Source organism: Tachyglossus aculeatus, chromosome 21, assembly GCF_015852505.1.
Source record: "Tachyglossus aculeatus isolate mTacAcu1 chromosome 21, mTacAcu1.pri, whole genome shotgun sequence".
NCBI lineage: Eukaryota > Metazoa > Chordata > Mammalia > Monotremata > Tachyglossidae > Tachyglossus > Tachyglossus aculeatus.
Genome location: NC_052086.1, coordinates 50291397 through 50317815, shown reverse-complemented (window position 1 = coordinate 50317815; position 26419 = coordinate 50291397). Strand labels below are relative to the sequence as shown.

Genomic DNA, 26419 nt, shown 5'->3' with positions numbered 1-26419 from the left:
CCTCTAGACCATAAACTCCCTGTGGGCAGGGAACGAGCTGTTTTGATGTACTCTCCCGAGCGCTTAGTACAGTGCTCTACACACAGTAAGTGCTCTATAAATATGATTGATTACTCAATGGGCTTTTGTGGGAAAAGTGGAATTAGATTTCAATGCAGATTCACTCAGTTCTGCTCTCCTGCAGGTCCAGGGGCTGGACATTTTGCAGTACCCACCGGGCCCGCACACTCCGCCTCCGCTCTTCTGCCGCCACCACTAACCTCCTCACTGTGCCTTATTCTCATCTGTCCGCCGTCCTACCCCTGGCCCACGTCCTACCTCTGGCCTGGAATGCCCTCCCTCCTCACATCTGCCAAACTGGCTCTCTTCCTCCCTTCAAAGCCCTACTGAGAGCTTACCTCCTCCAGGAGGCCTTCCCAGACCAAGCCCCCCCCTTTCCTCTGCTCCTCCTTCCTTCCCCATCGCCCCCACTCCATCCCTCTGCTCTACCCCTTCCCCCCACAGCATTTATGTATATTTGTACATATTTATTACTCTTTTAATATTTCTGTGTATATACCTATAATTCTATTTAGCTATTTTGATGGTATTGATGCCTGTCTGTCTTGTCTGTCTCTCCCTTCTAGACTGTGAGCCCGTTGTTGGGTAGGGATTGTCTCTATACTGTTGCTGAATTGTACTTCCAAACGGTTAGTACAGTACGCTGCACACAGTAAGTGCTCAATAAATATGACTGAATGAATGAATGACAGAACACTATCCTTAGGGCCTTGACCCTTGCCCTCCCCACCCCCCCACCCCTCACTTCCTTTCTGACTCAATCCTCAGCCTGTCCCCTGGGGCTCTCAATTCCAGTGATGTCCCAGAAGAAGAAAAAGGAACTTTAAGGAATTGAAACTGATAGGTGGGAGGGGTGAGTAGGATTTAAGTTTGTCCCTGTTAATCAGTCAGTGGTCTTTAATGAGTGCTAAGTGCAGAGCACTGAACTACCGGTTTAGGAGTCCAACAGTTTTTTTTTTTAATTGTAGTTTTTTTATAGTATTCAGCGCTTACTGTGTGCCAGCACTGTATTAAGCGCTGAGGTAGGTACAAGATAATCAGGTTGGACACAGCTCTGTCCCACATGGGGCTCACAGTCTTAATCCCCACTTTGCAACTGAGGAAACTGAGGCCCAGTAAAGTGACTTCTCCAAGGTCACACAGCGGACAAGGGGAGGGTCAGGGATCAGAACCCAGGTCCCTCCGATTCCTAGGTCAGTGCTCTAGGCCCTCGGCCATGCTGTTTCCCAGCCTTTATGCTCTTAGTGAGTGTCAAGCACTGTTCTAAGCGCTGGGGAAGATAGGAGATCATCGGGTTGGGCAGAGTCCCAATCCAAGTAGGAGGGGGAGAGCAGGGGATTTAGAATAATAATAATTACTATTATTATAATTATGGTATTTAAGCACTTCCTATCTGCCAAGCACTGTTCTAAGCACTGGGGTAAATATACAGTAATCAGTCCCACGTGGGGCTCACAGTCTCCATCCCCATTTTACCGATGAGGGAACTGAGGCCCAGAGAAGTGAATAGAAGCCACAACCTTTGACTCCCAAGCCCGGGCTCTTTCCACTGAACCACTTTGCTTCTCTGAGTTAGGCACAGTCCCTGTCCCCCGTCGGGCTCACAGTCTCCACCCCCATTTTCCAGATGAGGTCACTGAGGCCCAGAGAAGTGAAGCGGCTTGCCCGAGGTCACCCAGCAGGCAAGTGGCGGGAGTCGGGGATTAGAACCCACGCCCTTCTGCCTCTCAGGCCCGGGCTCTATTCACTCCCCCATGCCGCTCCTCCCAATTTAGGGGCCCGGGGAGTGGAGGAGGGGGCGCGGCCGGCCCGGGCGTCGTTGGGGAAGGTGAGTCACGAGGAGGGGCCGGGGGAGCCGGGGGTCCTGGGGGCAGGGGGAGCCGGGGGTCCGGGGGTCCTGGGGATCTAGGGGTCGGGGGAGCCCGGGGTCAGGGGGATCTTGGGGTCCTAGGGTCAGGGGGAGTAGGGGGTCAGGGGTCCTGGGGGTCAAGAGGAGCCGGGGGTCCTGGGGATCTTGGGGTCAGGGGAAGCCGGGGTTCCGGGGGTCAGGGGGATCTTGGGGTCCGGGGGTCAAGGGGATCTTGGGGTCCGGGGGTCGGGGGTCCTGGGGAGCCTGGGGTCAGGGGAAGTCGGGGTTCCGGGGGTCCTGGGGTCAGGGGGAGCCGGGGGCCAGGGGGAGCCTGGGGTCAGGGGAAGTCCGGGTTCCGGGGGTCCTGGGGGCAGGGGGAGCCGGGGGTCAGGGGGTCCTGGGATCAGGGGGAGCCGGGGGTCAGGGGGTCCTGGGGGCAGGGGATCCTGGGGATCTGGGGGTCCTGGGGGCTGGGGGAGCCGGGGGTCAGGGGGATCGTGGGGTCCGGGGGTCCTGGGGCCCCTGGGGTGAGGTCCCGGTCCCGAGGGCGTCACGCGCCGCCCCGGGGCTGCTGCGTCACCGCCTCCTTAAAGGGCCGCAGCATCGGACGGACGGACGGACGGACGGACGGACTGCCGGCCAACCGGCCCACCCACCTACCTATCTATCCAGCTCCCCGGGGAGCCCCGCGCCGCTCGGCACAGCCCAGCCCAGCCCAGCCCAGCAGTGCCCCGGCCCGGGCAGCCCCGGCTCGGCCCCATGGCGGAGGACGGGGGTCCGGACCCCCCCGGGCAAGGCCAGCTGCTGGAACTGTGGCTCAGTGAGTAGCGACGGAAGGGGGGCTGGGGGGCTGGGGGCAGGGGGAGCCGCGGACCCCGGGCCCCCGGACCCGACCCCCTGGCCGGCGGCCTCCGGGCCCCCTTGGCCTTGCAGCGCGCCGGTTTTACCTGGGGAGGAAGCGACCACCCGCATCACAAGATGCGGGGCTGGGGAGGGCGACGGGAGGCCTTTCTTTCCCTCTCCCTTCCCCTCCCTTCTCTTGCCTTCCCTAAACCCCCGCAAACCTCCCCTTCCCTTCTTTTTCCATTCCCTTACCTTCATTCCCTTCCCCTTCCCTAACCTTGCCTCCCCTTATCTTCCCCTTCTCTTCTCCTTCCTTTTCCTCTCCCCTCCCCTTGCCTTCCCCTTCCCTTCTCCTTCCCTTTCCCCTCCCCTTGCCTTGCTTCCCCTCCCTTTCCCTTCTGTTCCCCTCCCCTTCTGTTCCCCTCCTTTCCCTAACCCTCTTTTCCCTTCCCCTCACGCCCCTTCCCTAACCTTGCCTTCCCTTCACTCCCCTCTCCTTCCCTAACCTTGCCTCCCCTCCCGTCTTCTCCTCCATCCCTTTCCCTTACTCTCCTCCCCTAACCTTGCCTTCCCCTACTCTCCTCCCATTCCTTAACGTTGCTTTCCCTTCACCTTCCGTAATCTTGCCTCCCCTCCCCTCCTCTTCTCTTCCCCTCGCTTCCCTTCCCTCTCTTTCCCTTCCCTTTACTTCCCTCCCCTTCCTTAACCTTGCTTTCCCTTCACCTTCCATAATCTTGCCTCCCCTCCCCACCTCCTCTTCTCTTCCCTTCCCCTCCCTTCCCTTCCCTCTCTTTCCCATCCCACCTCCTCTCCCCCGCTCCAGCTCCTAAGCACCTGTTCCGGGCCCAAGCCCGGACGGCGGAGTGCCCCCAACTCCCCCCACCCCACCCCACCCCGGATTCTTCCGTGCAGTTCAGGCTCGAGGCAGCCGGGCCTGGAATTGGAGAAGGGGAGACCTGCCTGATGGGGCCCCGCACCAACCTGGAAAGGCAAGAAAGAGAGGTCCGAATTATTGCTTGAAAAAACGAGACAGGCCAGGAGCCTAATACAGCTTTGTAATGGATTTACATGTTCATTTCAGGTTACAATGCTCCCACGTGGCCCGTACTCAGTGCTTCACCCCACATTTCCTGCAGCTTCTTGCTGTAACAAGTGGGGTTAGGCTTTGGGAAAACTCCAGGGGTGTTTTAATCTCTTCTATAATACCCTGTACTTTTTTATTGGCCTTCAGGTCATAGCCACCTGTGGTGAGGAGGTGGGCCAAAATCAAGGGGCGTTCTGTTTCCCTGGCCACTTTTCTTTTACTCGCTCCTTTTGCAACTCCCCTGACTCAATTCCACTCTGAGGCACCACCCTCTTCTCCTCATCAGTGGTATTTTTATTGAACGCTTACTATGCGCGGAGCACTTTGCTAAGTACACTTCTCACTAGGTCCTTCTTAGCACCGAACTTGGCTCTGGCCCTGTGTAGGGAGAGAGGGAAATGTCAGACATCACTGAGTTTTGAATAGGAAGAACCGATCTGGTGGTGGGCCTTTGTCCTTTCCACAGGGAGGAGGTGGTTTCATGGTGCGTCACTCAGCCACGGCCACAAGTCTGGGCCTTGCTCACCGCTTCCCCCATCACCCACCTCTTGCTCAAGTCCTTCCTGGTGCCTGAAACCCCCCCACACAGTTCCTAACTGACAGACCACCTCTCTCACCATCTTCAAAGCCGTTCTGAGATCACAGTTCCTCCCCGAGTCCTTACCCTAGTACTCTCTGATTTCCCCACTTGATATCCCCCCAACTGTTAGTCCCTTCCACATCTCTAAGCACCAAAGTTACCACATCCCTCTTAATAATAATAATAATAATTATTATTATTATTATTATGGTATTTAAGACCTTACTATGTGCCAAGCACTGTTCTAAGCACTGGGATAGATACAAGGTAATCAGATTATCCCATGTAGGGCTCACAGTCTTCATCCCCATTTTACAGATGAGATAACTGAGGCACAGAGAAGTGAAGTGACTTGCCCAAGGTCACACAGCAGACACGTCCTCCGACCCCTAAGCCCATGGTCTTTCCACTATGCCATGCTGCTTCTCAGCCTCTTAGCCCTTTTGAACATATTTATTCCACTGCTTCCCCTATCTAGAATATCTCCAAGTGTCTGCCTTCCCCGCTAGACTGTAAGCTTCCTCAGGGGCAGAATCGTGGCCCTGGTTTTCTAAATACCCTCCTTACTAGGTCTTTCCTAGCACAACTCTTGTTCACTCCCAAATATTTAGTTAATACGCCACTCTGCTTATAATAGAGGCTCAATAAATCCTACTCGTTGATTGGCAGGAAAAACGAGACACATCTGCAATACCTTTCTCATCAGCTTCATTTCAGAACTGTAGACATTAGCTCTTAGATCATGCTAAATTGTTAGTTTCCTTGGTTCTGGGGTTCATTTCATTTCAGAATTGTAGACGTTAGCTCATAGATCCTGGCTCAGTTATTCATCCGTCCTTAGTTTCTCTGGATCTGAGGTTCCCCCAATTTTTTTCCTCTACCCTGCCCCACATATTTTTCCCCCCTTCCTGTCCTGAATGCTGACGGTCTTCTTTGCCTTCACAAAGTAACCCAGTTCCCTCCTTTCTTTTGCTCCACCCAGGCTCTCAAGTGCTTAGTCAAGTGCTGTGCACACAGTAAGCGCTCAATAAATACGATTGAATGAATGAATAAATACAATTGGTTGATTTTTCTGGGACATCTGAGAGGAGCAACTGGTGCCTACCGGCTCTATCGTATTGTACTCTCCCGAACATTGAGTTCCATGTTCTGCACACAGTGAGCCCTTGATAAATACCATTGACCACCACATGAGCCTTTGTAAATTTCTTCTTGTGGTAATAATAATAATAATGATAATAATAATAATAATGGTATTTGTTAAGCGCTTACTATGTGCCAAGCACTGTTCTAAGTGCTGGAGGAGGATACAAGGTAATCAGGTTGTCCCACGTGGGGCTCACAGTCTAAATCCCCATTTTACAAATGAGGTAACTCAGGCACAGAGAAGCTAAGTGACTTGCCCAAAGTCACACAGCTGATAAGTGGCAGAGCCGGAATTAGAACCCATGACCAGAATACTTATTTATTATTTATTTATTATTTATTAGGCTCTTACTATATGCAAAGGGCTATACTCGGCGCTGGCAAAGAATACCTGAGTGAAAATTAGACAGGATCCTTGGCCCTCATGAGGTTCACAACCTAAGACCTCTTTCCAGACAGAGTTGGGACCCTCAGGTGGGTTGTGGAGGTCTGAGCTGTTAAACACTTGGTACAATGCTCTGCACACAGTAAGCACTCAGTAACTACTATTAAGCTCTGAACAGCTGATGGTGGTGACTAGCAAAACCAACCCTCCACACATCCGCCAAGCTAGCTCTCTTCCTCCCTTCAAAGCCCTACTGAGAGCTCACCTACTCCAAGAGGCCTTCCCAGACTGAGCCCCCTTTTTCCTCTCCTCCTCCCCATCCCCCTGCCCTACCTCCTTCTCCTCACCGCAGCACCATGTTTGTACAGATTTATTACTCTATTTTACTTGGACATATACTATTCTATTTATTTTGTTAATAATGTGCATTTAGCTTTAATTCTGTTTGTTCTGACAACTTGACACCCGTCCACATGTTTTGTTTTGTTGTCTGTCTCCCCCTTCTAGACTGTGAACCTGTTGTTGGGTAGGGACCGTCTCTATATGTTACCAACTTGTACTTCCCAAGCGCTTAGTACAGTGTTCTGCACACAGTAAGTGCTCAATAAATACAATTGAATGAATGAATGAATCACTAACCTCTAGAATGACTGCGCAAACTGAAACTTTTTGTGTGCTGGGGGAGGAGGGAGGGAGGATGTGAGGTCTTAGCAGCTTTCAGGAGGGTTCTGGGACTGAAAAGGAAGAGAAGTGCCCTAGGGTAGATGGTGCCTGGCTCAGCCCCTTATAAGTTCATTCATTCAGTCAGTCGTATTTATTGAGTGCTTACTGTGTGCAGAGCACTGTACTAAGCACTTCGAAAGTACAAGTTGGCAACGTATAGAGACAATCCTTATCCAACAATGGGGTCTTACGGTCTAGAAGGGGGGAAACAGACAACAAAACAAGTAGACTAGCACCAATGTAAATAGAATTATAGATGTATACACATCATTAATAAAATGGAATAATAAATATGTACATATATACAAGTGTTGAGGGGAGGGGGTAGAACAGAGGGAGGGAGTCAGGGCGATGGGGAGGAGATGAGGAGGAGGAAAGGAAAAGGGGGGCTCAGCCTGGCCTGTGGTCTGTGTGGCCTGTAAAGCCAAGGATGTGTGGGGGTCTGATGCCTAGCTTTTGGTTGACAAAGGTCTGATCCCAAACAAAGGGTTCTGGTCCTGCCTCGTACTGGAGGCTCTAGTCTCCATTTTCACTCCTATATGGGAGTATTTTATTGATAATAATAATAGTAGTAATAATTTTGGTATTTGTTAAATGCTTACTATGTGCCAGGCACTATATTCATTCAGTCGAATTTATTGAGCACTTACTTCATGCAGAGCACCCTACTAAACACTTGGGAGAGTACTAAGCCCTGGGGTGAATACAAGCAGGTCCCTGGTGGTTTAATGGATAGGATTCTGTGATTTCACCGCCACCGCCTGGGTTCAATTCTCCGTTAGGGAAACCAATTTTTTTCTCCCCCTTCTGGACTGTTCTGGACCATTGTTGGGTAGGGACCGTCTCTCTATGTTGCTGACTTGTACTTCCCAAGCTCTTAGTACAGTGCTCTGCACACAGTAAGTGCTCAATAAATACAGTTGAATGAATGAATGAATGGTTGGACACAGTCCCTGTCCCACATGGGGTTCAAAGTCCCAATCTCCATTATACAGAGGAGGTAACTGAGGCACAGAGAAGTGAAGTGACTTGCCCAAAATCATACAGGAGACAAATGATGGAGCTGGGATTTGAACCCATGACCTTCCGACCCCCAGGCCTGTGCTCTACAATGATTTTGGTTGCCAAGGAATGAACTGGTTTTCTCCCACAGCCAAGGGTGCCCTATTTTGCTCCTCCTATCTCTGCTCTCTTCTGGTTGGTGGCTTATTAATGACTTCTTTTTGAATCAAACTACTTCATTGAAGTTTGAGACGTCAGTCCCCCAAGCACTTAGTACACTGCTCTGTACACCGTAAGGACCCAATAAATATGATTAATCGATTGATCAGTCTCAGTGACTCACACTGGACACAGGCAGATCTATTTGGGAACAGCTGGGAAACAGCGTGACCTTGTGGGTAGAACATAGGCCTGGGACTCAGAAGGACCTGGGTTCTAATTCCGGCTCCGCCATTATCTGCTGTGTGATCTTAGGCAAATCACTTCACTTTTCTGTGCCTCAGTTACCTCATCTGTAAAATGAGGAGTAAGACTGTGAGCCTAACTGTGAGCTGTAAGACTGTGAATCCTAACTTGATTAGCTTGCAACTATCCCAGCACTCAGTACTGTGCCTGGGACATAGTAAGCACTTGACAAATACCATAAAAAAAGTGCCACTTTACATAATGATGTCCAGAAATACCAGTTCACATGGCGATTGGAACTTTCCCATCTGCTTAGCTAAGTACCTAGTATAGTATTCTGTACACAGTTAGCAATAAATGCCATCGATTGATCATTTTGATTGGACCTAATTGCTCTCATGGCAAGAGGGGAGCACCAGTATTCATGGATGGACCATACTGGAGGTTGACTGATCATTTGCAGGGCAAAAACAGACATTTCAGATCATCAGAAACTTCATAGTCTGAGACAAGACAGTGATACACCAGCGGGGTGGAGGGAAGAAAAGAAGAGGAACCAAAAATGAAAAACTGTGTAGTTGAGGTATAATAAGGTCCCTGCCACCCAAATGACAAAAACAAAGTTTAGTGAGAGAGGAATTTGATTTTGAGGGCAGTGATGAACCTTAAATGCTGAAGTCTTATGTTGTTTTGGACACCTTCCTGAATATGGGGGTTTTCTTTTTAATCTCTCTCCCCCCTTCCCCCCCGCCCCCACAACCAAACAAGACAAACAGATAAACTCTTCACTCCCCAGCCCATGTACAAAAACTTGCCCTTAATTTCTCTTTTGTTCCCCTGGGCCCCATGTGGGGCAGGGACTGTCTCTGATCTATCTTGTACCTATCCCGGTGCTTAGTACAATGCTTGGCACAGAGTAACTGCTTAACATGTGCCACAATGACTATTATTATTATGTCCTTTGCTTGCTTAAAGACCCGTGACTGTCGCCCAGCCTCCCACGCAGTTCTGTATTTCTCTTTCCTTTTTATGAAAACGGAAACACCCGAACTTCCTCAGACAAGTTTGCGCTTGTGCTGTGAGAGACTAGCCTGGCTGTCCAGCTCAGGTCTCCTTCTTCAGCTGCATTCCACCATGCCAACCTCTGGGAAGAATTTATTTCAGTTGGGACCTTAATGCTATCTTAGTGCTTTATCACTGAGGAAGGAAAATAGAAGTTCCCTGTAGGTTTTAAATAGTTCTTGGTTTTAGTCCACTCCTGTGACTCAGCCAGTGTTGACGCAGTCTTGCAGGCTTGCTTCAGGCTGTTCAGCCAGTTTTTGGATCTCTTTGAACTGCCTCAGTCCCCCGCCCCTCCAGAAATGAGGATAACTTGCTATTATCCTTGGGACATTCGGGAAACAGATTTTGGCAATGGATTTAATATTAACACCCCCACCCCCCCCCCGCCGCCCCGCAGTGTGGCTTTTGTTGGATATGATTTTTATGATATTTGTTAAGCACTGTTTTGGGCACTTACTATGTGTCAGGCACTGTACTAAGCTCTGGGGTGGTTGCAAGCAAATTAGGTTGGGACATAATCCATGTTTCAAATGGGGCTCACAGTCTTAATTTCTATTTTACAGATGAGGTAACTGAGGAACAGAAAAATTAAGTGATTTGCCCAGGTTCTCAAGCAGACAAGTAGTAGAGCTGGGATTAGAACCCAGATTCTGACTCTATTAGACCACACTGCTTCTGTTTCATTCATTCAATCGTATTTATTAAGTGCTTACTGTACGTGGAGCATTGTACTAACCACTTGGGAAGTACAAGTCGGCAACATATAGAGACGGTCCCTACCCAACAGCAGGCTCACGGTCTAGAAGGGGGAGACAGACAACAAAACAAAACATCTAGACAGTTGTCAAAAACATCAGAATAAATAGAATTATAGCTATATGCACATCATTAACAAAATAGAATAGTAAATATGTACAAGTAAAATAAATAGAGTAATAAATCCATACAAATATATATGAGTGCTGTGGGAAGGGGAAGGAGGTAGGGTGAGGGGGGATTGGGAGGAGGAGAGGAAAAAGGGGTCTCAGTCTAAAAATACGGAACGCTTCACGAACTTGCGACATCCCTTTTGGGATAAGGCTGCTGGCAGCACCCTCTGCCTAAGAAGGTTTGGGGCAGGAGGAGATTTGGGTGGGACTGGAGGTTTGAGTAGGACAATCAGCTCTTCAAGGATTTTGCCTCCCTTGTACTTTGTTTCATGCTGAAAATCTTTTGTCTTGATCTCACTGGGAGTGATAAGCAGCTAGCCCAGGGGCCTGGTTTAATATAGATTTCCGTTTTTTGCCTCTTTTGATTGCCTGGTGAGGTAGGTGAGGACCCAAAAAATGGGGTGGGGTGGGGGGGAGTGGAAGAATCAATAGTTGGGGTGCATGGGAAGAAGGCAGTGGTCTCCCTTTCCCCCAGTGGTTCTGAAAGCAGTGACGTTTTAATAGAAAATCTAAACAGATCTTTGGAAAAAAAAAACTTAAAAAAATCCTAAGCATCTGCACCCAGGGTTTCCCTTGTGCCCTCCAGCTTCTGGTCCTAAGGGTCAGATTTAGGAGCACAAGAACTAATCTGCCAGTCTGGCTGCTACACAGCTGTCTTCTAGACTGTAAATTGGGCGTGAGCAGGGAGCGTGTCTGCCAACTCCATTGTACTCCGTTCTCTGAAGCGCTTAGTACTGCTCTGCGCATAGTAGGCGCTCAATAAATACCATGGATGGTGATGATGTCCTGAAGGGCGAGTGACTTTCGTTTTGATGTCTTTGCTCTCCCTGATCTCTTCCTTGGAAGATCGAGCCACTGATCCAAGTGTGCCGGAGGAGAACTGGGAATGTATCCAGCGCTTCTGTGACCGGGTGAATACTGATCCAAAAGGGTAAGCTGAAAAAGCATGTCCAGTTTCACCTTAATAGACACATCACTCCTGGGGGGTTGGCAGAGGTAGAGGGTCACTGGACCGATTAAGCTCACAGTGGGCGGGGAATGTGTCTGTTTCTTGTTCGATTGTACTCTCCCAAGCACTTAGTTCAGTGCTCTGCACACAGTAAGCGCTCAATAAATACGATTTACTATCAGAATTGGTAGGCTTCTGTTTAAATGGGGACCATCTTGGTTGAGAACCAGCCAGTCAATCAATCAGTCGATCAGTGGCATTTATTGAGTGCTTGGGAAAGTACAATGCAACAAAGCTGTTAGATGTGATTGCTACCCACAGTGAGCTTATAGTCTACAGGAGAAGACAGACTTTAAAATCAATTATGGATATGTATGTAAGTGCTGTGGGGTGAATATCAAGTACTTAGAGAGCACTGGTGTTGTCTACAATGATGGGCAAAACCAAAAAGAAAGAAGATGTGGGTCCTGTTGCCCTCTTAAAGAGTTAGTGTCCTGCTTTGTATTGTGCCCAATCCCTCCTATCCCACTCCTTTGCTGTCCGGCTTATTTTTATTGATTTCCCTCCACAGACCATTCCTTGCTCCCTTGTTGCTGGCCCACAAGATCCAGTCTCCCCAGGAAAGGGAAGCTCTTCACGCCTTAACAGTGAGTCTGTCCTCGGAGGGTGGATGTGGGCTGTTCTTGGAGCCCACTGGGTATGCCTGAATGAGTTGGGCCAACATGGTGGCACCTCCACCCTTCAGCCCGGAGACCAAACCTGCACTAGAACCTGGCTGAGTTTGTTTTAGACCTGGACTTACCTGACACACAGACTCAGACCTGGTGGTATCCCAAAACTCCACATAGTGGAATTTAATCAGAAAATCGGGGCTGGAGGTAGGCCAGGAGGTGAGGAAAGGCGTGATGGTCAAAGCTTCGGCTCCTTCCCCGTTGAGTGGAAATGGGTCTGGAAGCTGAGAGCAGCCCGATCGGGAAAGATGGCGTCTGGCTGGGAGACGTTCATCCCGCGAAGGAAGTCCCGTCATCTAGGCATGCATGGGTGCTGTATATTAATGTCCATCTCCCCTTCTAGACTGTAAGCTCGTTGTGGGCAGGGAATGTGTCTGTTGTTATTCTGTGCTCTCCTAAGCGCTTAGAGTGTTCTGCACACAGTAAGCGCTGAATAAATACAAATGAATGAATGAATGGTCCGCCCTGCTCTTAGGGCGAGTGTGGTGTGTCTGAGGTGACTGAGAATTGAGTGGGTGTAGTCAGCCATTCCTCCCCACTTTACTCCACCGGTATGCGTGAAGTGCCTGCTGCCTTCCCTCCCGCTGCTGAAAAGTGATCCGAGCTCCTGGACCTTTGCAGGTGTTGGAGACCTGCGTAAACCACTGTGGCGAGAGCTTCCACGGCGAGGTGGCCAAGTTCCGCTTCCTGAATGAGCTGATTAAAGTGCTCTCTCCCAAGGTAGGTTCCCCCCGACCTCTGGAGCCCAGGACCCTTCCCACTCTGGATTTTGATCTAAGATTTCCACATTGTGTTGTACAGCTCCAGGCAGCAAGGGGTTAAATCTTACTGAAATGCCAGACTTATGTCACCTGTTCATTCAGGTTTTCTCTGCTCTCACGGCCTCACTGCTGCAGAGAGAACAGTCTCTCCTGAGGTGTCCCCTCCCTCCTGGGAAGGTCATCCTGGAGAGGAAGGAGACAGCTGAGGGGTTGGATTCCCAGGGCTTAGTGACTGAGGTCATCAAAGCAACCCGTCCCGCTCTTCCCCCAATTCTTCATTTTTGTTCCCTGAGGAGCACCGTGGCCTTGTGGAAAGAGTACGGACCTGGGATTCAGAGGACCTGGGTTCTAATGCCAGTTCTGCCAGATGTCTGCTCTGTGATCTTGGCCAAGTAATTTAACTTTGTGCCTCAGTTTTCTCATCTGTAAAATGGTGATTCAATGCCTGTTTTCCCTCCTCCTTAGACTATGAGCCTTGTGTGGGACAGGGACTGTGTCTGACCTTATTAATTTGTATGTACCCCAGCAGTTAAACAGGGCCTGACACATAGTAAATGCTTAACAAATAACACAATAAGAGAAATCTTCTGCCCCCTTTCCCTGGCTTAGGCCTTGGTTCAACCTGCTCTTTTTCTTCCCTGCTCCATCATCTCATCCTTAAGATTTGGAGTTTGGACTGGCTGCCATTTGAATTTTGGAATAGAAAAAGTGAAACAGTTGGCACCCTGAGCGTTACCATTAATTCTCAGTTTGACTCAGAGTGGGCAACTCTTTAGTCCTCTGTGAACCTTTTGACATTTTTACTCTTCCTTTGGGGAAATTGAGAGGTTTGTCCACTCAGTAGGTGTCTAGAGGGCCTTTATTTTTGGTAAAGTAATGGTCTCTGGGCTGATTAGACTGGTTGCATTGTGGACATGGCACTCAGTCCCCCATCAAGCAATGTCTCGTCTCTTAGCAAATTCATTCCTCATCCTGCTCCCGCTTCCGACAAGACTGGCTCCCGCCTCGGACTTGGGTGCTTCCATTGGAGACTCACCAAGGCCCCCTCCGGCACTCACGTCCGCTTTTTCATTTCAGTACCTTGGGGCCTGGTCCACAGAGAAAGTCAAAGTGAGAGTCACGGAAATAATGTTCAGTTGGACGGTTTGGTTCCCTGAAGAAGTCAAAATCCGAGATGCTTATCAGATGTTGAAGAAACAAGGTAAGGTTTTCTATTATTTCACACCCCCTTTCTCTCAAATGCTGTGAATGAAATCAGTTGGCCCTTTGAGAGACGGCCTAGGTTTGGGTGGCTCAACTTGTCAGGCAGCATGTTTAACATTCAAGGCACTCGGTTAATCAATGGTACTTTTTTATGGTATTTAAGTTATTACTAGGTGACAGACACTGTACTAAACTCAGGGGTAGATACAAGAAAATCAGGACGGACACAGTCCAAATCAATCAGTCATTTATTGAGTATTAACTGTGTTCAGATCACTGTCCTAAATGCTTGGGGGAGGTACACTATAACAGACAAATTCCTTACCCACTGCGAGTCTATAGAGTTGGAGACGTCCCACACGGGACTCACAGTCTTAATCCCCATTTTACAGGTGGGGTAACTGAGGCACAGAGAAGTGAAGTGACTTGCCCAAGGTCACAAAGGAGATGCGTGGCAGAGCTGGGATTAGAACCCAGGTCCTCTGACTCCCAGGAACGGGATTTTTCCAGTACTCTGCTTTCTGAATGTCTGTAGCGTGCCAACTACTGTACTAATTGCTTGGAAGAGTACAGTACTATAGAGTTGGTAGACACGATCCTTTCCCTCAAGGAGCCTACAGAGGAGAGGGGGAGACGGACATTAAAATCAATTACAATGTCTACCACAGTGTCTACAGTGTCGGTTGGGCCCTGAGCCAATCCTGGGTGGGGTTGAGGTGGCCATACTAAAGTCTCAGGTTCACTGTCTTTCCTTTGCCTGGTTGGCTGCACTTGATTTGCCCGTAGTAGTCCCTAAGGAGCTGGGCCCAGTGACCCTGAGGCTGGCAGGCCCTTCCATATTTCAGGGGGCATCATGGAGCCAATCTGTAGTGTGTAGGAGGGGTAGCTCTGGGAGGTGGTAGAATCCAGGGTTCCAGGAGACATTAGATCCTCTTGGAGGGAGACTTCCTTGTCAGAGGAATGGGATTCTGGGAAGTTCCAGAGCTGACCTGTGACTCCAGCTGGACCCCGTGTGGGGATGGGGAGGGAGGGGTCCAGAGCACAATTTCATCTAGCATTGTATGTTACAGGAATCATAAAGCAGGACCCCAAGTTACCGGAGGATAAAATTTTACCCCCTCCTTCTCCCAGGCCCAAGAGCTCCATTTTTGATTCTGATGAAGAGAAATCAAAGGTAACTTCCTGCCCCTTTCTCTCCCCTCCTGATCTGGTATGTGTAAGCCCTCCCCTGCCATCCCTGGAAAAGTAAATGTCCCTGCCTTCCTTAGTGTCCCCAATCTAAGACTTTGCCATGGAACCACTCTATGGGCTCCTGAGTCCAGAGGCTTCCTCCTTCCTCTTCCCTTCCTCCTCCCTCCTCCTTCCTCCTTTACATCTATTGAACACCTACTATGTACAGAGCCTTGAAATGGTCTCTTGGGAACCTGCAACCGACGTAAACTCCTCAAGGATTTTACAGTTTAACAGCAGGGGCAAGAGGACACAAATTGCCAATTATGCAATAGTTAAGTGTATAAAAGCAGAGATAAGACTGATTTTTAAAAACTAAGCAATTAAGTAGATGACAAATTAGCAGATTGAACACGAATGCATTACTCCTGCACACAGTAAACACTCAATAAATACAACTAACTGACTTGTTCCTGGGGGAGTGGAATCAATCAATCAATCGGTAGTGTTTATTGAGCACCTACTGAGCGTTTTGGGGGGAAAAAAATGGAGAATTCAAAGGGACGGTCCTGCTCCTCAAAGAGCTGACAGTCTTGTGGAAACAAGGGAAAATGGCAGCTAGACCCAGTGGCTTATGTCTTGTTCAGGAGTTCATCAGCTGGGACCTGCCCTTTTTTTGGCTGCACAGGTTGGGGGCCTGGACCAGCATGGGGGCTTTCTTGAGAGGGTCTTTGTTCCATCAGGTAATGGGGTTTCCTCCACAGCTCTTGGCCAAACTACTGAAGAGTAGCCACGCCGATGATTTGGAGGCTGCCAACCGGCTGATCAAGAGCATGATCAAAGAGGTGGGTGCGATAGCTCTGCTGGACCCTTTCAGGAGCAAGGGTAGGGCAGGAGGGTGGAAGCTAGGGCCTGGACCTTGGATGGAGAGGTGGGCTCTGGGCACGGGACTGTCGCTTCCTGGTCCCTGCCAAGTTCTTTGTTCTGTAATGCCCCAGAGAAGGAGTGTGCCCTACTGGAAAGACCACAGGCCTGGGAGTCAGAGGACCTGGGTTCTAATCCTGGCTCTGCCACGTGCCTGCTGTTTGGGCAAGTCACTTCACCTCAGTGTGAAATGCAGGTGAAGTACCCGTTTTCCTTCTTATTTAGACTGAACCCCAGGTGGGATCTGGGCTGTGTCCAACCTGATTAATTTGTGTCTGCCTCTGTGATTAGAGCAGGGCTTGACACATAGTAAATGCTTAACAAATACTGTAAAAAAGAGAAATGCTCAAAGCATTTTGTAAGAACAATCTCACCATCCCCATGAAAACTCCTCACCCTGGGCTTCAAGGCTGTCCATCCCCTCGGCCCCTCCTACCTCACCTCCCTTCTCTCCTTCTACAGCCCAGCCCGCACCCTCCGCTCCTCCGCCGCTAATCTCCTCACCGTACCTCGCTCTCGCCTGTCCCGCCATCGACCCCCGGCCCACGTCATCCCCCGGGCCTGGAATGCCCTCCCTCTGCCCATCCGCCAAGCTAGCTCTCTTCCTCCCTTCAAGGCCCTGCTGAGAGCTCACTTCCTCCAGGAGGCCTTCCCAGACTGAGCCCCTTCCTTCCTCTCCCCCTCGTCCCCCTCTCCATCCCCCCATCTTACCTCCTTCCCTTCCCCACAGCACCTGTATATATGTATATGTGTTTGTACATATTTATTACTCTATTTATTTATTTATTTTGTACATATCTATTCTATTTATTTTATTTTGTTAGTATGTTTGGTTTTGTTCTCTGTCTCCCCCTTTTAGACTGTGAGCCCACTGTTGGGTAGGGACTGTCTCTATGTGTTGCCAATTTATACTTCCCAAGCGCTTAGTACAGTGCTCTGCACATAGTAAGCGCTCAATAAATACGATTGATGATGATGATGATGATGAGAAGCCTGGGGGGTGGGGAAAGGGGAAAGGATTTGGGTATGGCTTGTCAAAGCAGGGCCTTGAGATGGAGTGGACATGACCAGAGTAAAGCATGAGTCAGTGACTGAGCTGAGACTAAGTTCCAAGATTCTGCTGTAAGCAGTTTGGCCTAGTGGATAAAGCCCAGGCTTGTTCTAATCCTGGCTCTGCTACGTGCCTTCTGTGTGACCTTGGGCAAGTCACTGAACTCTCTGGTCCTCAGTTGCCTCAGCTGCAAAATGGGGATTCAAGACCTGTTCTCCCTCCTACGTAGACAATGAGTCCCATGTGGGACAGGGGCTGTGGCCGGCCTGATTGACTTGTATCTATCCCAGTGCTGAAAACGGTGCTTGACACATAGTAAGGGCTTAACAAAAGCCATTTAAGAATAAAAAAAAAAGATTCTGGGGCTCATCCATTAGACTGACTTGCCCTCCAAGCACACTTTGGAGTCTTAGGGCTCCTCCTTCCTCTCTGCACCCACCCATTTAATCGTGCCTCCTAATTCAAGCTCGCCCTGGACCAGATCCCTTTCTGTTTGCCTGACCAACCCTGTTTTGTCCATCCCCTTGCAAGGATCAAGAGAAATGTGAGAAGGTGACCAGGAGAGTTAGCACTATCGATGAAGTCCGCAGCACTGTGAACCAGCTCAAGGAAATGCTGAGCAGTTATCAGAGGCAAGACCTGACCCAGCCCAACCAGGAAGCCCTGCAGGTAATGAAGGGGCCGGGGCAGTGGTCACTTGGACATGTAGCCGTCCCCCCAGAGGTCCAGCTGCTGTGAGGATGGGATGACAGGATGTTGCCCAAGAGTTCACCAGGATCTCGGCCCGTCAAATTTGTTGCCTTGGCTTGCCCCACCCCTGGGCCGACTTCCTGCCCTAAGCTTCCCTTCTTTCTTATTGGCAATCTTCAGTCCAGTCAGAGACCCATAAATAAGGTCCTCCTTTCCATTGCTTGATATTACTCCAGCTCATGGAGAATATTAGTTGGGAGCTCACAGAGGGTTCTTTTTACAGGGCAAATATAAGTGTGATCTAGTGGAAAGAATGGAGGACAGGGAGCGAGGAGGCCTGGGTTCATTCATTCATTCAGTAGCATTGATTGAGCTTTTACTGTGTGCAGAGCACTGTACTAAGTGCTTGCGAGAGTACAATATAACAAGAAGCAGGCACGTTCCCTGCCCACAGTGAGCTTGCATTCTGGAGTGGGGGAGACAGACATTGGTATTCTAGCCCCACCTCTTCTGCTTGCCAGCTGCATGACCTTTATTTAGCTCTAAATTAACTTCATTTAACTTCTCTGGGCCTCCATTTCCTCATTTGAAAAACAGTGTGGCCCAGGGGCACATGGGCCCCAACGCCAAGGAGTCAGAAGGACCTGCGTTCTAATTCTGGATCTGCCACTTATCTGCTATGTGACCTTGGGCAAGTCACTTTACTTCCTCTGTTCCTCAGATACCTCATCTGTAAAATGGGAATTAAGACTTTTAGCCACATGTGTGTCATGGACGGTGTCCAGGTTGATTAGTTGTTTCTACCTCCATGCTTAGTAAGGTGCCTGGCACATAGTAAATGCTTAACAAATACCGTTAAAAAAATGGGAATTAAGTATCTTTTTCTCCCCCAATCTTAGGCAGTGAACCCCATGTGTACTTTGCACATAGTAAGCGCTCAATAAATATGATTGAATTGAATGAATGAATGTGGAAGGGGGACTGTATCCAACCTGGTTATCTTGGTTCTAACCCCACTGCTTGGCACATGGTATTTAATATATACCATATGTGGTACCTTTTAGATTGTGATCCCCCTGAGGGACAGGAGGCAAGTGGGCAGCCCAACCTCTCCTGGGGAGCATGTGGCATCAGACAATAAGCTCTAGGCCTTTTGATTTCCTCTGACAGAAGCTGCACCTTTGTGGGGTGGGTTCCAATGGCTACCTGTGCCCACTCATCATCAAATGCCATCCAGTCGTTTCCAATCCATAGTGACTCTATGGACATATTTTCTCCAGGTCGTCCTATCTTCACTTGTCTATGCCCACTAGCAAGCTTTAATTTCCAAGCTTTCTGCTGGTAGAAGAGGTAGTAAAAGCAGTTTCTGAGGGTCTGCTGGATGCAAGGCACTATACTAAATGCCAGGGCAGTACAAAACAGAGAGTAACTTTTTCTCTGCCCATTAAAATGGGAATTCAATCCCTTTCCTCTCTCCTACTTAGACTGTGAGCCCCACGTGGGACAGGGACCGTGTCCAACCCAATTCTCTTGATTCTACCTCACTGGACTTAGCCTGGCACATAGTAAGCACTTAATGAATACCACAATTATTCTTACTACCACAAGGAGCTTACACTCTAATGGAGGAGACAGTCACAATAGTACTTACAAACTTTGTAGTAAAAATAAATAATTTAATATACAGTGGAATCAACATATAAACATGAATGCTTAGCATGGGTATATCAGGACTTACTGAGCTCTCTTACAAAGCACATGGGAGAATACAATAGAAGATACTCACTGCCCTTACAATCTAATGGATATAAATATGAAATAAGAGCTAAAGCTGGTTGGTGGGTTTGGGTTGCTGGGAATTCATGTGGGAAGCCTTGTTGGGGACGGAGGAATTTCAGGAGAACTGTGACCCTGGGGAGAGTTGTGATCTATCAGATCTGGGGAGAGAGGGAGTTCCTAGCTGGGGAACAGTGTGGGCAAGGGGCTGGAGACGGGAGAGTGGGGTGGAGCACAGTTCGGTGGTTAGCGCTTTCTTTCCTCTGACTCTGCCAACTGGTGCACGATGAAGTCGCCACTGGACTGAGTGGATAGTCGTATGATCCATGTCCTTTGTCGGTCAGACCGTGTCTTGGTAGTGCAACCAGGGGCCCCAGACTCACTGGGCTGGCTAATGAAGGAAGGCCAGGCTGCAGGGTCCTGACCCACATCTCCATGTACCCTGTAACGTGGATCATCTTGTGTTATCGAGACCCAGACCCAACCTCCATGTTGTTTTTTTCCCCAGGGCCTGTATGAGCGGTGTGAGAAGCTGAGGCCCACCCTGTTCCGGTTGGCCAGTGATACCGTGGATGACGACGATGCTTTAGGTGATGATGGGTTTTATTAGGATTGTTCTCCAGCCCCAAGGATGGGCTTGGTTTTGCCATTCTTGGCAACCGCGTGGACTTTTACTTCAAAAGGCTTAAGAGGGAGTGAATGCCGTTTGTCTCGTTTTTCCTTTCCTTTCCTCAGCGGAGATCCTCAAGGCCAACGATCAGCTCACGCAGGGAGTCCTCTTATACAAGGAGGTGGTGGAGGGCCAGAAGAGCAATGGAAGCCAGAACCCCAATGCTGCTGCTGGAGCCCCGGATTGGTCACCCAGCTCTCAAGGTAGAGGGTGCTTGCTAAATGCTTCTCACTTTGCGGGTTTTTTTTTTTAATGGTATTTGTTAAAACTTACTATGTGCCAGGCACTGTTCTAAGCGCTGGGGTAGGCACAAGGTAATCAGTTTGGACACAGTTCCTGTCCCACATGGGGCTCACAATCTTAATCCCCAATTTACAGATAAGGAAACAGAAAAGTGAAGTGACTTTCCCAAGGTCACGCAGCAGACAAGGCGCAGAACCGGGACTAGAACTCAGGTCCTCTAACTCCCAGGCCCTTGCTCTTTCCATTCGGCTACACTGCTTCTCTAGTACTCGTTTCTAATACTAGTCCAGCCCCAACTGGTAGGGAAAGCAGATTGTGAGGCTTGGATTTCCCTTGCTGCTTAGGTCCTCTGTGTGCTCTGGAAGTCAAAATGGCAGCCTGGTTTATAATAATAATAATAATGTTAATAATAATAATTATAATCATTATGGTACTTGTTAAATGCTTACTATGTCCCAAGCACTGTACTAAGCACTGGAGTAGATACAAGTTAGTCAGGTTAGACCCAGTCTCTGTCCCACATAGGCTCACGCTCTTAATTCTTATTTTACAGATGAGGTAACTGAGGCCCAGACAAGTGAAATGACTGCCCAAGGTCACACAGCGGTCATGTGGTGGAGTGGGGATTAGAACCCATGACCTTCTGTCTTCTAGGCCTGTGATCTGTCCACTAAGCCAGACTGCTTCTCATGTGGCCCTGCCCTGACATGGCTTTGGAAGGGGCAGGTCTTCTAGACTGTGAGCCCACTGTTGGGTAGGGACCGTGTCTATATGTTGCCAACTTGTACTTCCTAAGCGCTAAGTACAGTGCTCTGCACACAGTAAGCGCTCAATAAATACAATTGAAGGAATGAATGAATGGGAGACCTGGGAGGGAGGGAGGGGCAGTGACAGGGAGGTTTACATTTTAAGAGAGCCAACCTCTGAAGGGGTGGAACATGCTTGGTCACAAAGCTCACCTCAGTTCTGACAGGTGGTCTGATAGAGAAGCAGCCTGGTCTAGTGGTTAGAGCACAGGCCTGTGACTCAGAAAGATCTGGGTTCTAATTCCAGCTCCACGATTTGTCTGCTGTGTGACCTTGGGCAAGTCACTTCACTTCTCTGTGCCTCAGCTGCCTCATCTGTAAAATGGAGGTTAAGACTGTGAGCCCCATGTGGTTCATGGACTGTGTCCAATCTGATTATCTTGTATCTCCCCCAGCACTTAGAACAATGCCTGGGATGCAGTGAGTGTTTAACAAATACCATTTAAAAAAAGAGACAGAGAAGGTGCCCAAGAGGGTGGTAAAAGGAGTCTTGCAGGGGCTTTGTTTGGAGAGAAGGGTTACTGCCTCTGGCGTGGAGAGACAGTGGGAAGCTCCTCGGTGGACAGTTTTGGATCGGTGCTTCAGTTAAAATGGAAGAGAAAGCAGCCATCCTGGGGGCCGGGGCCTGGGGGTCTGACTGACAGTTCTCTTCCCGCTCTTTTCTCCAGCCTCCAGGGACTCCAAGGGAACCATCAAAAGCTACACTTTGATTGATTTCTCCGAGCTGGACTCAGGATTGGTGGGAGAGCCCACGGCTCCAGCCGGTCCAAACAGTGACTTGTCGTCGCTCTGCCTCCTTGAGGAGGAGCTGGCTGCCTTTGGTGTGTGTGTGTATGTGTGTGTGTGTGCCAGGGGGCAGGACGAGGGAGGGGGATGGGGAAGATGGGGCTTCCAGTCGAGGTATGAGGAACTCTGCTCTCCTTGGGGTTTCAGGCAAGTCTTCTTTCCTTGCTGGTGGGGAAAGGGTTTTGACCATCACTGCCCGCTCTCTGGAAGGGTAAGGGGCGGCAGGGGACTCCAGGTTGCCCACTCTACTCTGTTTCACGTGCTTGCTTCTTGCAGGACTCAACAGTCCCTCAGCCTCACGGCAGCTGGCGCCCCAGTTTGGAGACCCTCAGGTGAGAAAGCTCGTCTGGGGGCCCAAGAAATTCATTCATTCATCCAGTCATCCATTCAGTCATCCATTCATTCGTTTGTACGGACAGGGATCCCTGTAGACATTTCTGAGCCCAGCTCACATTATTATTATTGTTATTATTATTGTTATTATTATTATTATTATTGTATTTAGCATTTACTATTTGTCAAGCACTGTTCTAAGCACTGGAGTTGAGATACAAGTTGATAGCTCTCCACTTCCCAGACTCGACCCATCCCTTGGGGGCTCCCACACCTCCTTCCCTGGGTGCCCCTGCCCAGAGCTTGGCCAAGTCCCTGAGACTTAGGCCCCCACAGTGCTCCGGGAAAGCCCCAAGTTTGGCAGCCCCCTGCCCCTGTGGTTAGCTAGCTCTCAGCTTTCTTTTTTCTCCCGTGACTCCTGCTCCAATAGGTTACAGGGCAGAATGGATGGAAGGAGCTGAGCTCTACTCCCAGCCCGACACCTCCGGGGCCCTGCAGAGCCAGGATGACAAATGGCAGCATTGGGAGCAGATCTCCAGGGAAGAATGTGCCTCTGGGCCTGGGAGAACCTCAGGTCTCGCCTCAGGGCCAGCAATTTCCTTGGTGAGAAAACTGGAGGGGTGGTGAGATAGGGGCTGGGCAAGGCTGGGAGACGGGGGGTCAGTCGATCAGTCAGTCAATCAGTGGTATTTATTGAGTGCTTATGGTATGCAGAGCACTCATCCTAAGTGCTTGGAAGAATACAGTGCAACAGAAGTGGCAAATATGTTCCCTGCCCACAACAAATTACAGACTATAGGGTCCCTGTCCTTTCTCAGTTCTCTAGACTGGAAGCTCATTGTGGGAAGGGAATGTGTCTGCTTGATTCTGTTGAATTATACTCTCCCAAGCGCTTAATACAGTGCTCTGCACATAGCAAGTGCTCAGTAAATACTCTCGATTGATTGATTCTCAGGCCATCAGCAGTGCCTCCTGAGAGAAGCTGCCCACTTGCCAGCTCTATGGATCCAGTCTCCCTGATTCCCCTCTAATCTCTTCCTCCTGCAGGGATCGGGTTCTGATCTAGATCTCTTCCATCCCTGTGACTTTTGCCCTTTTGCTTTGAAGCCTTATCAAGGCATCTGTTCCAGCTTTCCCCTGACAGTTCACCGACTCCCAAGGAATGGAGTCAATTCGGGAGTCAGTCCTAAATTCCATGGAGAAGAACTTGGCAATCAGAAGGGTTTACCCTGGAACCCAAACGATATTAAAGTACTGATAAACCTTTTGCATTCTTGGACTGGGAGGACCCGGCATAAGTGTTCCTGGGTATTTCTCCCTTTACTCCCACCTGCTTCCTATCCCTCCTTCAATCTGCGACAAGCCCTGTGTTTTAAAGAAGGAAGACATCCTGGGCCTCTCTCATCCTATCCCCACTTCATACTGCTTCCATGCCTACTCCTGGGCTAAGAAAGTCTCAAAATGAAATCTTTCCCTCCTTGCTCTAACTTGACAGAAATAGAAAGAAATGAAAGCAGGAACTTTTTAATCGTCACAGAATAAAGGTGCTAAGTTTGGGGTACAGCTCCTGTCCAAACCCCATTGCTCCCCAATTCATTAGTCCTCACAGAGATAAAAAAATAGAGAAACTGGAGCTTGAATCCAAACTTTTTTCCTCTGCCTTTTCCTGCTCTGCTGTTTTCCCTCCCCTACTCTCTTAAATCGTGAAGGACGTGGGAGCAGTTTCTCTGTAATCCCTAAGGAGAGACTGGGGACTCTGCTCTGTTTGGTTAACCTTGGTTTTCCTGGTTGGTTGTTTTTCTCGCAGGAATCTCCCTCCTCCGAAGGTGCCCTCTCAGGACCTCCTGGCAGCATCCCCTCTAGACACTTCCCTCTCAGACAGGCCCTGGGAGACCAAGTCAGCTGGCACTCCTTCCCAGCCGGAATCCCTGGACGCGTCTTTAGCTCACCTTTTTGTTCCACTGGGATCAATTAAACCCAGTAAGTCTCCACTCCCTTCCTCCTTGCTTCTCCCCCTCCTTCCCACCTGAGTTTGGAGTTTCCTCACAAGGGAGAGTAGTGATATCCTTTTCCCAAGGACAGGAGACGATGAGATGGAGAAATCAACTGGTGAGGAGCAGCGTGGCCTGGTGGAAAGAGCACAGCCCTGGGAATCAGAGGTTTCGGACTCTAATCCTGGCTTTCCCACTTGTCTTCTGTGTGACCTTGGACAAGTCACTTGGCATGTATTTGCTTGTCTCCCCCCAGCATTTAGTACAGTGCCTGACACATAGTAAGCCCTGAACAAATACCACAATTATTATTATTCTGTACCTCAATTTCCTCATCTGTAAAATAGGGATTCAGTATCTGTTCACCCTCCACCTTAGGCTGTGAAGCCCATGTAGGACAGGGAGTGTACCTGACCTGATCATTTTGTATCTACCTCAGAGGGCTTGGCACAGAGTAAGCGCTTAAATACCATTATTATTATTATTATTATTATTATTATTATGGGAAGACCTAAAGCTCAGTGACTCCACTCTTTTGGAGCGCAGAGTGACATGGAACTATACTGGGTTTCTGGAGTTACTCTAAGATCCTCTCCTGCCATTTGACAGTGGGTATCCTGTTTCTTCTCTGTCACCCACCCACAAAATATTCTGGATTTTTCATTCATTTATTCAGTCGTATTGAGCGCTTACTGTGTGCAGAACACTGTACTAAGCACTTGGGAGAGTATAATCTAACAATAAACAGACACTTTCCCTGCCCACAAAGAGCTTACAGTTTAGAGGGGGAGAGAAACATTGATATAAATAAATTACAGATAGGTACATAAGTGCTGTGGGTCTGGGAGGTGAAATGGATAAATGGAGCAAGTCAGGGTATTGCAGAAAGGAGTGGGAGAAAAAGAAAGGAGGTCTTAAGGAAGGCCTCTTGGAGGAGATGTGCCTTCAATAAGGCTTTGACGTGGCGGAGAGAGATTGTCAGATATGAGGAGGAAGGGCGTTCCAGACCAGAGGCAGGATGTGGGCAAGAGGTTGGAGGGGAGATAGATGATATGAAAAGAAGGCACAGCAGCGTCCACTTCTGCCTTGTAGCAGCAGGGAAATGGGAGAAGCCCAGAAAGTTGGGGTAGGGTGTGTGGGAAGCTTTGGGGAGGACTTCTTTCTCAGCTGGGTGACTTGGGAAGAAGGTAGGATCCCAAAAATCTCTTCTGAGGTGAGGCTTCTCTGTGAGCCCTTTTTCGAGTCCCCATCAAACCCCTCCCAGAACATTCATTCATTCAATCGTATTTATTGAGTGCTCACTGTGTGTAGAGGACTGTACTAAGCATTTGGAAAGTATAGTTCGGCAACAGATAGAGACAATCCCTACCCAACAATGGGCTCACAGTCTAGACAGGGGAGACAGACAACAAACCAAAACAAGTAGACAGGTGTCAATAGCATCAGAATAGATAAATAGAATTAGAGATATATACACATCATTGATAAAATAAATAGAATAATAAAGATGTACAAATATACACAAGTGCTGTGGGGCGGGGAAGGGGGTAGAACAGAGGGAGGGAGTAGGGGCGATGGGGAGGAGGAGCAGAGGAAAAGGGCTCAGTCTGGGAAGGCCTCCTGGAGGAGGTGAGCTCTCAGAAGGGCTTTGAAGGAGGGAAGAAAGCTAGTTTGGCAGATGTGAGGAGGGAGGGCATTCCAAGCCAGAGGTAGGATGTGGGCCAGGAGGGTGGGACAGGTGAGAATGAGGCCCAGTCAGGCGGTGAGCAACAGAGGAGTGAAGTGTGTGGGCTGGGCTGGGCTCCCGCCCCCAGATTGACCTGTCCTTCTCTCATGGAGATGGACTCCAGGCTGGTGGGTCCAACTTGGTTTTCTGATCTTACTGTGGGCAAGGTAGGAGTGTGAGACCCTTTGGGGGAGGTTTAAAAACGGAATCGTTACCAATCCCAGTCCTAGCTGAGAAGCAGTGTTGCCAAGTGGAAAGAGCATGGGATTGGGAGTCAGAGACCTAGCTCCAATCTCGGTTCTGTCACTTGCCTGCTATAGGACCTCGGGCAAGTCACCTAACTTCTCTGTGCCATGGTTTTCTCATCTGTAAACTTGTTATGACTTTAACTGTAAGCTCAGTGTGGGCAGGGAATGTGTCAACCACACTGCTGTACTGTACTCTCCCAAGCCCTTAATACAGTGCTTTGCACGCAGTAAGTGCTCAATAAGTACGATTGACTGACTGTAAAATAGAAATCAAAATCCAGTTCTCCCTCTCT

The 26419-nt window shown here is 49.3% G+C and overlaps 1 protein-coding gene across 1 annotated transcript in view; it reads left to right on the top strand.

The window, feature by feature from the left end:
* The first annotated feature begins 1845 nt into the window (after positions 1–1845).
* GGA2 (golgi associated, gamma adaptin ear containing, ARF binding protein 2) overlaps positions 1846–26419 on the top strand; it is a 31334-nt gene continuing 6760 nt past the window's right edge. Inside the window, exons 1-15 of the mRNA XM_038763755.1 lie at positions 1846–1888; positions 2582–2729; positions 10915–10999; positions 11589–11664; positions 12370–12468; positions 13587–13710; positions 14783–14886; positions 15647–15727; positions 17389–17526; positions 19832–19913; positions 20059–20196; positions 21711–21863; positions 22105–22160; positions 22592–22764; positions 23969–24141. Coding sequence (XP_038619683.1) covers positions 2669–2729; positions 10915–10999; positions 11589–11664; positions 12370–12468; positions 13587–13710; positions 14783–14886; positions 15647–15727; positions 17389–17526; positions 19832–19913; positions 20059–20196; positions 21711–21863; positions 22105–22160; positions 22592–22764; positions 23969–24141 — 1543 coding nt within the window. The 5' untranslated portion in view covers positions 1846–1888; positions 2582–2668. The remainder of the gene's footprint in view (positions 1889–2581; positions 2730–10914; positions 11000–11588; positions 11665–12369; positions 12469–13586; positions 13711–14782; positions 14887–15646; positions 15728–17388; positions 17527–19831; positions 19914–20058; positions 20197–21710; positions 21864–22104; positions 22161–22591; positions 22765–23968; positions 24142–26419) is intronic.